The sequence below is a fragment of the Delphinapterus leucas genome, chromosome 7, assembly GCF_059928025.1.
Source record: "Delphinapterus leucas isolate spDelLeu-1000000601 "Yukka" chromosome 7, BTC_Dleu_Yukka2, whole genome shotgun sequence".
In the NCBI taxonomy this organism is placed as follows: Eukaryota; Metazoa; Chordata; class Mammalia; order Artiodactyla; family Monodontidae; genus Delphinapterus; species Delphinapterus leucas.
Genome location: NC_143135.1, coordinates 89,169,705 through 89,188,072, shown reverse-complemented (window position 1 = coordinate 89,188,072; position 18,368 = coordinate 89,169,705). Strand labels below are relative to the sequence as shown.

At 37.7% G+C, this 18,368-nt stretch overlaps 2 protein-coding genes across 3 annotated transcripts in view; both read right to left on the bottom strand.

Moving 5' to 3' along the window:
* Window positions 1-9,396, bottom strand: part of BCO2 (beta-carotene oxygenase 2) — a 47,357-nt gene extending 37,961 nt beyond the window's left edge. Inside the window, exons 1-2 of one of the 2 annotated variants that reach the window (XM_022559190.2) lie at window positions 8,121-9,396; window positions 2,610-2,814 (exon numbers count right to left, since the gene is read on the bottom strand). In XM_022559190.2, the coding sequence (XP_022414898.2) occupies window positions 2,610-2,814; window positions 8,121-8,208 (293 nt within the window). In that variant the 5' untranslated portion in view covers window positions 8,209-9,396. Of the gene's footprint in view, window positions 1-1,736; window positions 2,815-8,120 lie in introns of those variants that run through there. The other variant, XM_089915540.1, reaches the window with a different exon arrangement.
* A 2,315-nt stretch (window positions 9,397-11,711) lies between these two features.
* TEX12 (testis expressed 12) lies at window positions 11,712-14,734 on the bottom strand. The gene is made up of 4 exons (XM_022559189.3): window positions 13,932-14,734; window positions 13,055-13,166; window positions 12,914-12,965; window positions 11,712-12,154 (listed from the first exon to the last, which is right to left on the bottom strand). Exons 1-4 carry the CDS (start codon window positions 13,989-13,991, stop codon window positions 12,010-12,012), a joined length of 369 nt encoding a protein of 122 aa, XP_022414897.3. The 5' UTR covers window positions 13,992-14,734; the 3' UTR covers window positions 11,712-12,009.
* Between the last annotated feature and the right edge of the window lie 3,634 nt (window positions 14,735-18,368).

Below are 18,368 nucleotides of genomic sequence, written 5' to 3'. Positions count from 1 at the left end.
TGAATCACTTTGCTGTACACCTGAAACTATCACTATCACAACGTTGTTAATCAACTACTTTCCAATATAAAATAAAAAGTTAAAGAAATGCCTCCCAAAATGTTTGCAAGTGAATTCTATTGAAAAGACATGAAAGATATGAATGAGACTTAGGGGGTCCACAAAAGAGAAAGTTGTATATTATGATAACAAAAATAACTGATGATGCCTTTTAGAAATAAAAAAGAAAAGTCTCCCATGAAAATAAATAAGTAAATCTAAGTTGGGAGCCAAACCACTAAACTAAGCCTCAATTTGTTTTCTCTTCAACTTGAAGATACCTGTACTTCTCACCCAAGAGGCAGGCAAGACCTTGTTCTTGCTATAAATGCCTACTGCTGGCTCTGAAAAAAAATTGATTTGAAGGACAAAGTAGACACTTATGAGGACCAACCACACCACCCATTTTCCTTCCCGCACAAAGATCTTTATATTAAAAGAGGCCTGTGGTGCAATCCCAGGCCCTGAGTAGCTCTGCTACTTGGCTTTACAATTGACTAAAGCTGCTCCTGTAGCAGATGAAATACCATGTGCTTTTTGTAAGAGGCTGTTACCCTCTGGGCAGTGGACTAGTAGTTTTATTTTTCTTTTCTTCCTCCTCTTCCTTTTTGCTTCATAATCTTTTTTCAAATTATAACTTACATGAAATCCAGATAAAAATAGGGAAAAGTAGAGCTACTCTGTTAGGGCTAAGGGTGGGTGTCCATAGGTCAGTTCAGTCATTTTCTTTTTTTCTACCTCCAAATCAGTCCCCTACCTTCCCAGTCCCCCAGCCATTACCCTAACCATTTAAAGTAACATCTTAAGGGCTTCTTGCAGCAGCTGGTTAGGGAGGGGTAGGGCGGTGGAAGAACATTGCATTTTGTTTCCTTCTAGCGGTGGCATTTTAAAAGTCTAATATTCAGTAAAGACAAGATGCAACAGGTTCAGCAAATTAAAATATCTGGGTTATTAAGAAATATATCTTAAACATGCCCCTAATTCTTGATATGTTTCTAACAACAGCTGGAGAAACACAACAGGACCATAATCAGATCCCCACTAGGCCCATAGGAATGATATAACTAATAGAAGGTACAATTAAGTGGTTTCTGGGAGCTTGGGGAAGGGGAGCATGGGGAGTTACTGTTTAATGGGTACAGAGTTTCAGTTTTGCAAGATGAAAAGTAGATGGACGGTGGTGATGATAGCACAGCAGTGTGAATGTACTTAATGCTAATGAATGTATGCTCAAAAATAGTTGGCAAATTTTAGATGGAAAATTTTATGTAATGTGTATTTTATCATATGTTTTTAAAGGGCAGTGATTTCTGGAATATCATCCAGCCATTAAAAGTAATAGTCATTCAGATTTTGTAGCAACACAGATAAAAAGGCTTATGACAGTATGAAATTTTTTTAAATGAGGGCAAACAAATTCAGTTAATATCTAAAATATATAAAGAACTCATACACTCAATAGCAAAAAAACATAAACCTGGTTTTAAAATGGGCTGAAGATCTGTATAGACATTTTCCAAAAAAGACATACAGATGGTCAACAGGTACATGAACATATGCTCAACATCACCAGTCATCAGGCATATGCAAATCAAAACCACAATGACATACCACCCTACACCTGTTAGAATGGCTATTATTGAAAAGACAAGAAATAACAAGTGTTGGGGAGGATGTGCAGAAAAGAGAACACTCACGCACTGTTGGTGAAAAAGTAAATTAGTACAGCCAGTAGATTAGTAATTAGTAGATTAGTAGATTTCTTCCTGACCATAGTGGTTTCTTCACATCACTTCATGTCCCTGTAGACACACAGAGAAATAATTCACTAAAGAGTTATTGGATTTTTTCAATTATTTACATATATTTATTGAGTGCTATGTAAGTACAGGGCACTATCCTAGATATTGGGGATATGGGTTTAACAAGAAAACATCCTCACCGTCATGGGACTGCCATCTAGTGAGGAAACACAGCTAATAAATAAATAAACAAACAAAAATATACTGGATATTGATAATGCAGAGAATTAAAATAGGTAATATAAAAAATAGTAGCATTTTTATATTGGGAGATCAGGGAAGGCTCAAAGGATGTGAAATTTGAGCTCATATCTGAATGACAAGAATCAGACTTGGGAAGAGAGATGAGCAAGCCAATGCCAAGACCCTGAGCAAAAATAAACATGCCTGGTTTGAGGAACTGAAAGAGCCATTGTGTCTGGGGAGTACTGGGTAAGGGAGTGGTATGAGGTGAAGACATTGCCCCTTCCTTCAGGAACTTGTGATGAAATAGAGCTTGCTAGTCCTATAGATAGTTCCTGACACTTCTCTTTTAGCATAAACTTTCAGATGACTTAAAATTTACAATATTCTGCAAAGCAGAAAAGTCAAAACTTTTAAAAAAGAATTAAATCTCCATTTTTTTTCTGTAGACTATAGTTTCCTCATCTGTAATCAAAGGGAGTGCATGGCAATGTTAGCCTCAGAGAGGAAGCAGATATTAATGCATATTCCATAGAACCAGTCCATGCTAAGAAATCCAAATTGTTCTCCAAAATCAAGGCTTACTTATCCTTCCCATACTCGAACTTCCCAGGTCCAATTCGAAGCAGACAGCCATTGAGCCACTTAGGAAAATGTCCCCGGACTCGAGCAGAGATGATCTGCGGAGTCTCCTCCACCGTGGTTAAAAGTGGTGCAATACACAGAAGGCTCTTCCGCTTACTGAAAATCACTTTTTTCTGATGAGTATTTTCCATATACTTCTTCAACACTGTGAAGAGGAAATCAAAAGCACAAAAATTTCACCAATCTTCTATGAACATTCCTGTTTCTCCATAGACAATAATCTCATCTACTGGTAAGAGAAGTATAAACCTAACACCAAATATAGTCCCCAAATTCCTCTCCTTCCTCATTCTCAGACCACCAACTCTTTGGTTCTCCATTTTTGAACCACAATAATCCTTTTTGTGTTCTTGCAGTACAAATCTGCCTAAGAATTAACTCAGGACTTTAGTTACCACTATTGTCATTTCTCATAGTTGAACAATGCTGGTCTTTTCACAACACTGAATCTACATGCTAAGCACAGATGTACTAATAGCTACACATCATTGTTATAATAAAAAATACCCACCATTCAATATTATCATAATTACATTGACCTCAGTACTTTAGGTACACCAGAATGTGATCCCAAAGATTTCATAGTGATTTATGAGAATTTAATAGGATCTGCAATTTAATTTCTGCCATTTTTTAAAAAATTTATTTATTTATTTATTTTTGGCTGCGTTGGGTCTTCGTTGCTGTGCGGCTTTCTCTAGTTGTGGGTAGCGGGGACTACTCTTCGTTGCAGTGCGTGGGCTTCTCATTGCGGTGGCTTCTCTTGTTGCGGAGCACAGGCACTATGCGCGTGGGCTTCAGTAGTTGTGGCACGTGGGTTCAGTAGTTGTGGCGCTCGGGCTTAGTTGCTCCACGGCATGTGGGATCTTCCCGGACCGGGGCTCAAACCCATGTCCCCTGCATTGGCAGGCGGATTCTTAACCACTGTGCCACCAGGGGAGCCCCTAATTTCTGCTATTTTAATGGTACACACATGAATGAACATGGCATTTTCTAGGAAAAAGGTATCATAAATTAAATTATGCAGTGAAACCTGGTCTGAAATTACCTGAAATTCAAAAGCCACAAAAAAGTCATTATTTTATAATAGAGCTGAAAATTATCCCTTTATTTCATATTTATTCAGTGTTCACAGGCAGTATTTCCTAACACAGAGGGGTGGTCAAGTACATAATTAATTAGATACTACAAAATATAGTCTTTTATTTTATTTCATAAAACTTTAACAGTGATGAAGTCTAAACTAGAAAACCTAACTAAAACATAGGGACACTATTGTTTTAGCAGAACATTTTATAATATTGTATCTATTATCCCACTTCTTTCAACTCTTTCAAAAATTGAGTTTAGAGCACTTGAGTCCTTCTACTTTCCTATAAGTAACAATTTGGTCAAACCCAACTATTTCCTGATTTCCCAAAGAAAATCCACTTTCACCCTGAGTGTCCTTCCCACTAATCTATCCCTAAGGAAATTTTATCTATTGTTCAAAGTCTATCTGAAATGCTATTTCCTTTAAGAAGCAGCATAGTGTAATACTTAAGAGTGTGGGCCCAGGCTCTGACTGGCTCTAGAATGCTTGGGTTCAAATCTTGGCCTCCCATTTTCCAAATAATTAGCCTTAAGGAAGACCACCTCTCTGTGCTGCTTCCTCCTTCTAAGATGGGAATAATAATAATCCTTATTGCTCCTAAGGCTATAAATAATAAACAGTTTAGGTTATATTAAGTTTTTAGAACATAGTAAATACTCAAACAATTTTTTGAGTCTTTTTTTATAAATTTATTTTTTTTTAATTTATCTTTGACTGCATTGGGTCTTCGTTGCTGCATGCAGGCTTTCTCTAGTTGCGGTGAGCAGGGGCTACTCTTCATTGCAGTGCATGGGCTTCTCATTGCGGTGGCTTCTCTTGTTGCGGAGCACAGGCTCTAGGCACCTGGGTTTCAGTAATTGTGGCACAGGGGCTCAGTAGTTGTGGCTTGCAGGCTCTAGAGCACAAGCTCAGTAGTTGTGACGCACGGGCTTAGTTGCTCCATGGCATGTGGGATCTTCCCAGACCAGGGATCGAACCTGTGTCCCCTGCATTGGCAGGCGGATTCCCAACCACTTCGCCACCAGGGAAGTCCCTCAAACAATGTTACCTATTATTATTTATGTAGCTTTCAATGACCAATCAACAAGATGTAATATCTTCTTTCTTTGAATTATTTATTCATTCAACAAAGTGATAGGCACTGCTGAGGGATAAAAAGTGTTAGAACTCAGATGTAAAGGAACTCACTGCCTAGGAAACAGACATATAAGTAGATCATTTATACTGTAGTCAGCGTTTTGTTTGAGCATTATTTCTCAAGGTCTGGCCTGGGGTCTACTTGTAACAGAAATACCTGGTGTTATTGCTAATGAGCAGATTCATGGACCCCACTCTGGACCTAAGAAATCAGAATCTCTGAGGTAGGGCAAGCAGGTATTCTTAGGCATACTACAATAAAATTTGAGAACCACCAAGATTAGAGGTATAAAGAGGATGCTTTGAAAACTTAGAAAAGGAAACCCTCTGGTATTTATCTTACTACTTTTATTATTATTATGTATATTTATCTTATTTTCACTCTTAGATTAAAATAAGTTCCCTGAGGTCAGATCTTTTACTCCTCTTACTTAAGTAGAAGTAAACTTAGATTAAAATAAGTTCCCTGAGGTCAGATCTTTTACTCCTCTTACTTAAGTATACCCTGATTGGGTATTTGTCTTAATAGAGATTCATGAACTTAAAACATTTTACATTTTAGAAAACATTTACATGTTTATATGTTCTGTACTCCATAGCATCCTGGTGGCAGTTTATTATATATTCTTCATATTTCCCATAGTGCTTGATATTGCAGGCAACAGCTCCTTAAACCCCTTTCTATTCTTAGCTTCTGAGACACTGCACTTTTCTAACTTTCCTGCTTCCTCTGTTTGCTTTATGCCAGCTTCCTACTTACTAGCTAGCAACCTTGGGCAAGTTACTAATCACTCTGAGCCTCAGATTTTTCAATGATAAAATGTGGATAATGAGAATAAAAGGCAGATAAAACTTCCTGTTCAAGTCCATCATCATAATTAAATATAATAATAATAGATAATTTCCAAAAGGTAATTCCCTTTATTGGTTCCTCTTATCACCTCATGAATGTGTTCCTAAAGTCTGACCTTGGACCTTTACTCTTTAACCTCAGCACTCTCCCTTGGTAATCTCATCTAGTCCCTTATTTTCACCAATTACTTCTTGCAGGTGACTCTCAACATGTCAAAAGAGAATTTTTCATTTTCCCCCTTCCAAATCAATTTTCCCACCTGCTAAATAACATAGCTTCAAAATCTCTGTGGGCCTTGAATTTGTCTTCCTTCACTGTCCCCCTAACATTCAATAAGTGGTTAAATTCTGCTGATTATACCCACACAAGGCCAGGAAGAGGACAAGGGGATGATATAGGGTAGCCATTATATATTACTAGGGCTCAGAAGTTTGCAAGGGTGCCTGGGACAAATCCTTTGTAAATATTTTTACCAGTCCACCTCTCCTGGGTAGCTCCCCCAATTTTTCTTGCAGCCTGAACCTGTTCTCATAAGCACTGATGCTTCATATTCTCTTGCCTAGCAGTAACTTCCTTTCTACTGTCACAATTTAGGTCCTCACAACCTCTTAGATGGATATTATCACAGCCTCTTAATTGAAACTAGATAGGGAAGCTATCATCTATGCCAGAGCTTCCTAATTGGTGGGCCTCTTGATCCCCTTAGTCCTTAGGATGGCCGAGGCCCCATGTCAATCACCTCCAGCTCTACACAGCTCATGGGGTTCCAGATCTCATCCAATTTACTCCACTATGCAGTAAAAATATTATCATTTTCTATGTGAGCTATAACGTAAAATCATTAGGGAGCACTGCTACTGAATTCATCTTCTAAGCACAGATCTGATTGTGTTGTATATTCCTCTATAAAACCTTTACTAATGACTCCTCACTGTCTACCAAATAAGGTCTGAACTACTTGGCCAGGCATTGATGAAGGCACTGTACAGTCTCACACCAACCTACCTGTCCAGTAATGCCTCTCATTAATACCTTCTCCTCCAGCCAAACTGGACCGCTCTCCAGTCTCTTATCATAATCGTACACCTGTCTTCACCTAGGATATTTCTCATCTACTTAAGGTGGTGCATCCTTCAAGATGCAGTGCCCATGTCACCAGCTTCATAAACACAATATTCCCATTTCATAGAGTAAGAACTGATTCTCCTTAGTCTGAAATCACACAGCATCTGTTTTAGCTCTCTTATGGCATTTGTCTTACTCCACCTAGTATGATAAAGATGAATATAGTTTATGACTTCTACTACCAGTACTCCTTGAGTACAGGGTCTTGTTTTTGTCTCCACCCCATTACCTAACACATTGCCTTACATAGAGCAAGCACTACATTACTGAATTAAATAATTCATTTTTTTATTTTTCATTTTTTTTGCAGCCCTGAAATTGAGCATTTATTCTTAAATCAGATGCAGCATATTTTTTCATAAGATATATTTTATATACTGCCCCTTTCTCAAAAGAAAGCAGCAAGACTCAGCAATTAATTATCCAAACCTAATGAGGGAAACGTTCACAAGTGACTGCAGCCTGATATTTATCAGAAAGATATAACAGCCTGGGCGGTTGTTATTTTCCCTCTTCAGGTGCCATCCCCCCATAAAGCAGGTTTCAAGAACAATGGGAATGTGTGGTTGACGGACAATGAGGTTTTCTCTTGTTTGTTTTGTTTTGTTTTTGAATTTTTGAATTTTATTTATTTTTTATACAGCAGGTTCTTATTAGTTATCCATTTTATACATATTAGTGTATATATGTCAATCCCAATCTCCCAATTCGTCACACAATCACCACCACCCCCGAATTAAATAACTTTAAAGTTTTTAGTGCATATCAGTATGTCTAATAGCTCTATATCAGCCAATTTCAAGAATAAAATCATGTAACAGTTAGTAGATACAACAGAAAGCTACAAAACAATAAACAGAGGTTTTAAGGCAGTCCCCCAGAATGCAAACAGAAGAACCAAACATTTACATTAGAACATGTAGCAGTGATTTTCAAATGAGAAAATTCTAAATAGTGAATATTCTTCCTATTGCAGATCCAAGAGAATTCCTAAACCCTGAATCCCACCCCTTATGTTGTATAAAATATACAAACAGAAAGGCTGTTTCCCTGAAAACAAGTAAACAAATCCTGACTCAATCTCCTTTAACTCCCAGCTCTGCAGTGCTGCCGCCTGTATCTGCTCCACACAGATTGGAAAACTTCAGAAGCCCCTAGTATTCTTCAGGAAAGAGGCAGAGAGATCTACATTCAGGCTGGTAGAAAAAAGAGAAAGAGGAAGAGGAAGGGGCAAATCCCCTACCTGGAATCCAGTGTACTACCACAGAAAGGAAACCAGTTACAATGGTAGAAAGATTGCTGACGAAACGTAGAAAGATTTGAAAAAACATCTTTGTATCGAGTTCAGTAGCAGCAGATCCTGTGATTCCCAAATCCTCACACTGACTGGCAGTGAAATGCTCACTTCCTGGGCTGTCCCTGGCTCACTGACAGAATAGAAGGGTGTGGAGATTAAAGGGCAGGACTTCAAAATGCCTGCAACCACTCTTAGTCTCATTTCCAGAACAAGTATCCCAACAACCTATCTATAGTAAGTTGCTGTTAGAAATACTGAAATTGGACCACCAATAGTGGTCTCCCTCCCTAAACTTTCCTCTTTCAAATCTGTCCTCACACTACAATTCAGCTGATCCAGGGGATCAATTTCATTACGCCACTCCTCTCCTCTGAATGATTCAGATCTCCTCTTCCTTTACAGAATAAAGTCCAAATTTAATCTGTCAACAAAGGACTTTACAATCTGGCCACAACCTACCTTTCATCCTTTGTCTCTCTGCCTTTCTAGCATCTCACCTTTCCTTTTCTATTCATTTAATTTGCAAAACATTCTCTAACAATCTAGTATGACTAAAGCCCTGTGAAGGTATACCCTTAAAAAACTAATAACCATAAATAATTTATTAATTTAACAAACATTTCTGAGCTCCAATGTATCAAATACTGTGCTACAAATTGAGAACAGATTCCGTCCTGCTCTCTAGCAGTTTAGATGATACACTATTCCCCTTTGTGAATTCTCAGCCCAGTAAAATGACTTACCACGCTTTTTTTTTCTGTGCCTCTGATCAAATTTTTCCCTGCCTGAAATATCCTCCCTCTTTCCTTTTCAAAAACCCATTTCAAAATCTACCTATCTGGGGCTTCCCTGGTGGCACTGTGGTTGGGAGTCCGCCTGCCGATGCAGGGCACGCGGGTTCGTGCCCCGGTCTGGGAGGATCCCACATGCCGCAGAGCGGCTGGGCCCGTGGGCCATGGCCGCTGGGCCTGCGCGTCCGGGGCCTGTGCTCCGCAACGGGAGAGGGCACAACAGTGAGAGGCCCGGGTACCGCAAAAAAAAAAAAAGAAAAAAAAACTACCTATCTGACCCCCTTGCGAAAGCCTTCTAGTAACTTCCACTAAAAGGAGTGCCACAGAAATACTTTTAACATTGACATATCATGTCTTCCTAGCAAAGACACATAAGTGTATTTCAAGAAAAGAGTGGTTACACAGGGAGATCAGCTCGGTGCCTTGTGACCACCTAGAGGGGTGGGATAGGGAGGGTGGGAGGGAGACGCAGGAGGGAGGAGATATGAGGATATATGTATATGTATAGCTGATTCACTCTGTTATAAAGCAGAAACTAACACACCATCGTAAAGCAATTATGCTCCAATACAGATGTTAAAAAAAAAAAGGAGTGGTCAAACTTGTCAGAAGGGAGAACAGAGTATCTTAAACTATCTATACTCCCCACAGTGTCTAGCAGATCATGATGTACAGAGACTCAATATATATTTTGATTTGTAATTAGTGAAGAATAATTTATAAACTTTATGAAATCTTATTGAAATGAGTGATAAGTATAAATCAAAGGGCAAATATATTCCTGCAATAGCATATTTCCAGTTGTGAGGTAATTATTCTCATGTGGATGGTACCAAAGACATCCAATTTGATTAAAAAATAAGCATTAATTAGGCTTTCAGGAACTTTTCCCCAGGAGGTACCTGTTCTGACCAGTAAACACACTGTGACTAAAAATCAGTTCCCTAGTCTTATACACACCCAATGAAATGATCAAATTTAACCTACACAGGGAAGAACCAGATGCTGAACAATGGTGACACTATCAAGATATAATATAATACGAAATCCACTCTGAAACAATGTTAGCCTTATCTTTCACATTAATAACAAATGCTTAGAAAAAAAATAACTCAAGAACATTTCTTAATGATGATAGGCCAGCAGAGTCATCTTCGTATTTAAACATTAAATAACTCTAAGGTAACAGAATAACTCAAAATCCAGCTGATTTGTCATATCAACTCAGAGAGTCTTCCTGTTGCACTCAGTATTTAAAAATCCCATTTCTATGGATGGACCTAGGCTCTGTCATACAGAGTGAAGTAAGTCAGAAAGAGAAAAACAAATACCGTATACTAACACATATACATGGAATCTAAAAAATAAAAATGGTTCTGAAGAACCTAGAGGCAGGACAGGAATAAAGACACAGATGTAGAGAACGGACTTGAGGACATGGGGAGGGGGAAGGGTAAGCTGGGACAAAGTGAGAGAGTGGCATTGACAAATACACACTACCAAATGTAAAACAGATAGCTAGTGGGAAGCAGCCACATAGCACAGGGAGATCAGCTCGACACTTTGTGACCACCTAGAGGGGTGGGATAGAGAGACTGGGAAGGAGACGCAAGAGGTAGGGGATATGGGGATATATGTATATGTATAGATGATTCACTTTGTTATACAACAGAAATTAACACAACAATGTAAATCAATTATACTCCAATAAAGATGTTTAAAAAAATTTTTTAATAAAACATTTTAAAAATGTCATTTCTAATCTTCATTGACCTCCAACCTATCCTGTGACATTAACATATCCCTCTACAAACCAAGTAATTTTTTCCACTTAATAACCAATACTTCTAGTAAATATTCTTTTATTTCACTGTTTTCAGTGCTTTCTTGTATGAATATTTATTATATGTGGTATATATGCCTTAAAATAGTAATTTGATGAAATGAGATTTTAACATTTAGAAGGCAGCAAGGCAAACATGCTGTCCACCTGAGGAATACCAAATTCCCTGTAGTACTGCCTGTAAATATGTCCAAATTTGTGATTGCTTATATAGGCAAAATATACAAATAATAGATCGAATTATCTACATGATTGAACAATTGGTGCTGTGATTTTTAAAAATCTGATCAATATAGCTATCACATGTAATTATATAACGTTAAAAGTTTTCAATAAAATCATAGCAGTACCTTCCAACAAAGGGAGGATTTTTTCAGCTAGATAAATAGTAGAGATTTCCTAGTCCGAATTCAATTTCTGCATTATAATAGGATTGAAATGACTCACTGAGATTGAATTGTTTAAACAATCTCTTTACTTCTGGACCACTAATCTTTATCCTATACCACACAGCTAGCTGCTAAGGCTTCTAAATATACTTCATTAACTGTACCATTGATATGGCTGATGTGTAAAAAAGTCAATTCATATAAAGTTCTGGTTAGTAATTTCTGGTTTTTATTTTACCACAAGACAATAATTTTAAACCAAATTTTTATTAGCAATGTATAATAATAATAGTGAAAATAATCAAATGGTAATATTAAATAGCAATAGCACGGTTTAACTACATATTGAGAAACTGGACAAATTACTTTTGGGTTTTAATTTTTTTCAATGCTGACCATGAAAAACATCTTAAAACTATCTCCAAAGCTATCTATCTGCTATTTAAACAAAAATTCTAAAAGAAAAAGTTCAATATTGTTAAATATTATCAAATTAACTCACTGAGTCTTAGAAATTTAAGAAAGGTTAGGAGGTTTAAGAAAAAAAAAGAAGAGGCTCCATATACAATCTAAATAGTTTACACTTTTATAAAATATGACAAATATTTGACTCTCAAAAGAAAGGCTATGTATCATATTAATGTCCAGCTTAATGCCCCTTTTAAATCGAGAAAAGAAATTTAAGGAGTTTCCCCTTCTATATTTAAGGTATACATTTTCTTAACAACTGGAGAGCATTCACAGCACAAATGTCATTCTTTCATTACAACAATAATGGGCTTAAATTCTCAGCTTATTTTAAGTACACAATTTTATCTGTGTAGTGTGTTTGCAATCACTGTGAACCTCTGTCTCAGGAGCTCTCTTTTCTGTATTAGAAAGTTTTCAATATTATTGGCTTCTTTGAAGAGTCCATCTATCTCGTCAATATAAGATGCATCTACTGCTGCTCTCTCACTAGTGGGGAAAAAAAGTTTTACATTAAACTAAATAGTCATAACATCTAAATACACTATCATAGTGACGTGTTCTATTATGCTATATTTGTTAGCTATTTCATGTAAATGGCTTTGTACATCAAAAAGCTTCATTAATTTACAAGCACTGCTTCAGTAAAAGTCAAATTAGTTCCACAAATATTTTTGACTACTCAAAGTCCCTTCACACAGCAGAATGTGTATCTTACACATTATAATTCTAATACTAAACTATATACATTATCTTAACAGCCACACAAACCATTATTCAAATACAGTGACTGTCCAGTAGTTTTAAAAAACACCTTATAAAACATGATACTCTCAGGCCAATAGAATATTTAAATTCAGCCTTCAAATATATATTGATAATATTTAAACATTTCATAAATATATTTCTCTTTAATATCACTCTATTATTATGGTTAACTTCACCAAATGGTATCTTTCTGAAAGTTTTTTCATAAAAATTTAAGTGTTTTATCATCTATTGATAATTAGAGAATAAAATATATCCAGCCTTGTTTCAGCTCTGAGAGTATCAAAAGATGTTTAGTAGAAACGGTAGTCTTTGAAAATAAACAACTAATCTATTATAAGAAACTGAGGTAGAATAAGAAATTTCAAAATTATAATTACTAGATAGGTTTTGTAGCCCCTGCACTAAACTTCCCATTACGGAGTTTCCAGAAGAAAACTTCTGTGTGTAAAATCAAGAGAATATACTATAAGTACTTGCCTTAAGATCTTTGCATATGTAGACAACATTAGATTAATTTCCTTGCTCATATCTGTTCAAAAATAAATCACTAAGTTAACTATAATAAACTTTCCATATTATAATATCAATGTATAGAAATACAAGCACTTTATAGATCACCATTCAAATCTTTCTCCAGGGCTTCATCTTTATAAAATAGTCCAGAGCTTTCAGAGAAAGAAGAATCTGATTTTCCAAGAGAGGACAGTTGTGGACTATCTGGCATTTGAGGCTAACAAAAGAAAGTAGAGAAAATACGTAAATTGCTAGCAAGATGCTTAAGATATATACATTCTGTTAAAAAAAAAAAAAAGCAAATAAAACTTCTTTCAGAAAAAAGCAAACATGCTGGAAATTACATACTCTTGTGTCCTGATTAGTTATTTGTAATTTTATTAACCAGGAAACTTTTAGGCCCAACTTTGTTCAACATAATAATTTTATTATGTGTTTAGACTTTGAAAATAGTATTAATCCCCTGATGAAAAAGTTTCCTGTATCTTGAGCCAGCAGGTGTTTTCCATAGCAAAAGAGCAAAACTTTCATTTGGATAACAGCCATATGTTTGCAAATTTTTGCAAGATAACATAATCTTTAAGGGAACAAATAATGTTCCAAATGTAAACAGATCAATTGGTGGGGTAGCAGTGAAGAAGGGCAGGATGCAGTGCTCTTTTTCAAAACTATCAGCAAGTATAGTACCTAGGTATCCTACTTAGATATCAAAATAATTATGTAAAGTCTTATGTGTTATAAAGGCATGAACCCACTTCTGTCTCTAGATCACAAATTACCACAAAGAAACCTCCCAATAGTTTCCTGGAGGCCTATACTTAGTGAAAAGGCAGCTGGAGTCAACATAGTTCCTGCTGGGACAATCCCAGCTCTGGGAATATGAAGACATTAAATTCCATTTATCAGTAGAATTATCTGAAATGGAAAAAATTTGAGACGTATATAAAATAAAAGAGTAAGGCTCCACAAGCACAAAGATTACCTCCAACTCTCTTGGTCTCTTGCAATTTCTAGAATCAGGTTTTACAAGGTGACTGGCCATATTCTGGAGGCAAGAGCTGCAAAGTTTAGAGCAATGTCAATTTTAGGTACAAACTCATGCTGCAGCTCTCTTGAATCCTTCCCTTTCTTTCCACTCCTCCTGCCACTGTTAGTTTGGGCTCTCATTATTTGTCACTTACCTAACCTACTCAAATTCTCCCTTCTCTGTTTCATTCTACCAACTGCTGTTTGGGCAGTCTTTCAAAACTCTGATTACTGCATTCCCTTAACTCAAAAAACCTTCCCTTGACCATTCATTGCTCCAGAATAAGCTCAAATTCTACGGTAGAGCATCCAAAGTCATATATCACCTGGGCCAACCTACCATCCCCATGATTTTCTTCTACTCCCTCTATATGCAGTCAGCCAAGCCTGTCTCTTTGGCACTTTCTGCCTTGTCTCAGGATTCATTCTGGATTTTTCAGCCTTCACAAAATCTTAATGTTGAAACAAATCTTACAGTTCATCTAATTCAATCTCAATTTTACAGATGTGAAAACAGAGGCAGAGATAGCTGACCAAATTCAAACATGTAAAACTGGGCCAGACTAGGACCAAGATCTCTTCTAGTCTAAAAGAGACTTCTGTTTCCACTGTCCTATCTTACCTTCATATAGCATCAAAATTTACTTTTAAATTACTTTCCCATAAATTCTGAAGATAATTTCCCTGGGAATCTGAAAGATTAAGTTTAAACTTGAAAAATGTTGAAACCTAGAATGGTATAGTCTCTACACCCTAACAGATAAGGATCTCTGTCTACACTCAAGTTATCATTTACTTTGCTTGCTTTTTGAGAAACTCTGCTGACCTGGAAAATTGTAATGAATCTGTTTGCTTAGTCATGTATAATATTCATATATATGACAGAAAGACAGCAACAACAAATAATAAAGATGTCTGTTTTGGGCTTCCCTGGTGGCTCAGTGGTTGAGAGTCTGCCTGCCGATGCAGGGGACGCGGGTTCGTGCCCCGGTCCGGGAGGATCCCACATGCCGCGGAAAGGCTGGGCCCGTGAGCCATGGCTGCCGAGCCTGCGCGTCCGGAGCCTGTGCTCCGCAACGGGAGAGGCCACAGCAGTGAGAGGCCCGCGTACCGCAAAAAAAAAGAAAAAAAAAAAGATGTCTGTTTAGTAAATTCCATATAGTGCTTCTACATTCCTGTTGGTACCATTCTAGCATATAAATTTAAGCGCTATAACGGTAAGACGTTGAAAATACTACACATGCACAGTAGTGCTCACTCTGCCTTGCGAAGTTTGAGAATGTTTCAGAGAAGCGAACACGAGATTGGTTCTCGTCTCCCTTCCTCTTTTTCTCTTCCCTTTTCCTTTTACACCTCTTCTCGCCTCTCTCAAAGTAAAAGAACATGCATGTATGTCAAATCAAAACTCTTCTAATTAGGTAATTCTGCTTCTGTAAAAACAGATTATCTGTCATAGTTTAAGCCCTCAGCTGAATCAAGGCCTGGTCTAGAGGCTGGGCCTCCCCACCTGTGACAAATACCATTCACAGCCACTGACCCCAGCTGTGCAATCTGAGGCGTTGGTGCCTTCGTCATAACCAAGCACTACCCCCAGGCCTTGTGCAACCGTTTTCTCCTCACCTTCTCTTTCCTCCCACCGCCATCTCGGCCTACCAGGCCATCCCACCTATCTTGCTTCTCACTTCCCGCCGCGCCCCTCCTTTCTTCCCCACTAGCGTTTCAGCCCCACTAGAGACCCTCCGGGTAAGTGTCCACCCTCTCTCACTGCCTTGCTTCACACCCTGTCACACTCTCATCGGCACTCATCCCCACAGGCCCTGCCCGAGAGCAGTCTGCGGCTCGGCGGCGTCGGGAACTTACTCGTCAGCCAAAGCACAGGAACGAGGAAGCCCGGCGTACACGCGAGTGCGCAGGCTCGGAGAGGCGGATTTCCCAGCGTGCAGCGCGCAGATTACGTGAGGCGCCTGCACCGCCTCCCGCGCTGCCGAGGAGACGGGTTTTTTTACCACCTTGCCTCTCGCTTTGGGGTCTCCGTGAAACAGAACTCGCCACCTCTGAGTTAGTGTCTGGGGAAGAAGGGAGAGATCTGAGACTGGTATCTCAAGAAAGACCAAGGAAGAACTGCCAGAGGAAGGCTGGGTGTGTCCCAGCCTCTTGGAACCTCAGAAAAGGAACACGAAATAGTAGCACACCACCACCACGTTCCAAGTAAAAGGTACATCCTGTCCCAGATGGTGGGTCTGCAGCAACGGTTTAATCTTGAGTTCCCCTGGCCCTCAAGCCGAGAGTTTGTATCCAGAACCTCCGTTCCTTCACCTCTTTCTTTTTGGTGCAACCAAACTTTCGGAATCACACCGGTTGAGAAAATTCCCTTCTTGATGTGTCAATAACTAATCAACTTCATTGGCAGCTTTGAAAAAAAAATTTTGTAACACACGTGGCTCACGTATTTGAAGTTTAGCCTTATGGGGAGCTTTAATGTGGTGACTCTGACCTGCAACTTGAAAGATAGACGTTCCACACTTAATGCTCCGTTAGTTGTGGAAGAAAATAAAAAGCATATCACCTCATAAAACAGAGGTCAGTAACACTTCCCATAAATTCCAGGTCCACAATCTTGCACCTTAGCAAATTATGTTTAACACATACATATTATTGTTTTTTTCCCTTTGGCTTATTTAACTGTTAGTTGTCAAGATGTAAGTATTGTGGGCATATGTTTATTTATTGGTTTGTGGAAAAGCCAATTGTTTCAAGTAAGCTCCTAGGAAAAAAGTACTTGGTTTAACTTGAGTTGGCATTATTGTGAAATGTAAGTCATTTAATAAAGATAGACTAGTGGTTATGGTGCAGTTATTGATAGTCTTTAAAGGATTCTAATCACTATCTGAGGACTGATAGCAATCTGTATTGAAATGTTCCCTATTTGTGATAAAATGAAGGGAAAAGTAATGAGTTTTTCCTAAAGTTAATGCACTCACTTTAAAAGATTCTTTTATTCTGTTACTATGTCATAAATTTTTTGATGTTAACGTGTCCTCTCAAGAAACAAAAAATATAAAATTTTTTAGATTTTTAATGTCCTTACTTGGTAAAATGTAAAGTTATCCACTCAGTGTTTATCTCTTCTTCATTATTGTCATTGTTGTTGTTATTATTCTTAATGGTCCATCAAATCCAAAAGTCTGAGAAATACTGACCTAATTCCTCTCCCAGCCTTCACATTGTATGATATCTAAACAGGTTGTTATCTAGTTGTTAAAATATTTCCAGGAAAAAATGATTCCACCTAATACATAAATGTTTACATCAGATTAAGAGAACAGCACAGACATTTTATTTTTTAAATCTTTTCTCCATTGTATAAGCTACATAAGTGAGAATAAGTGAGAGGGCACACAGGGTTATAGTTGTCTGGTGCTTTAGAATATTCAAAGAATGAGGACACGGGGAGGGGGAAGGGTGAACTGGGACAAAGTGAGAGAGTGGCATGGACATATATACACTACCAAATGTAAAATCGATAGCTAGTGGGAAGCAACCGCATAGCACAGGGAGATCAGCTCGGTGCTTTGTGACCACCTAGAGGGGTGGGATAGGGAGGGTGGGAGGGAGACGCAAGAGGGAGGAGATATGGGGATATATGTATAGCTGATTCACTCTGTTATACAGCAGAAACTAGCACACTATTGTAAAGCAATTATACTCCAATAAAGATGTTAAAAATATATATATGCTCTTATTTAGGATCTCACAAAAAAAATAAAATATTCAAAGAGCTGTCATCATCTCATTTAATCTTCGCAAACAACCCTGTGAAGTAGGTAGGACATAGAGACATTTGGGTTGCTCTATGTCAAAGGAAAAAATGTTTGTCCCAAAAGTAAGAAATGGGTGAATTATGCATTGTATATCTTTATAGCTGGAGAGAAATAATTGGCAATGGACCATTTAAAATGAACTTGCTTAGTGTTCTACTTATTTAAATCACAGTTTACTTAATGCTTTTGTGTTAATTGGCCCGATTGGACAACACAGAGGATAAAAACTTATTTCAGTTTCAATCGTGTATAGTCTTATTATACACTTTTTTTATATATATAAATTTATTTATTTATCTATCTATCTATTTATTTATCTTTGGCTGCGTTGGGTTTTCATTGCCGTGCACGGGCTTTTTCTAGTTGCTGCGCTTCTTAAGTGTGCTTTTTTTTTTTTTCTTATAGTCACTGCACCAAGCACCTTCAGCCATCCTATCTTAGACTTCCTTTGTAATCACTGCTGTGGACATGATGTTTTATGACCTTATGAAATGAAAACTCTATCTTGTTAAAAACAAAAACAAGCAAATAAACAACGACAACAAAAACACCTCAACTAGCTGCTTATATAA

What these genes read in the sequence shown, in the direction of transcription:
- TEX12 (XM_022559189.3), bottom strand. Translation starts at nt 13,991, where the DNA reads ATGGCCAGTCACCTTGTAAAACCTGATTCTAGAAATTGCAAGAGACCA. An exon ending in CCTGGAGAAAGATTTGAATG is followed by an intron (nt 12,966 to 13,054) that starts GTGATCTATAAA and finishes ATTTTTGAACAG; the next exon opens with ATATGAGCAAGGAAATTAAT. An exon ending in ACATATGCAAAGATCTTAAG is followed by an intron (nt 12,155 to 12,913) that starts GCAAGTACTTAT and finishes TTTCCCCACTAG; the next exon opens with TGAGAGAGCAGCAGTAGATG.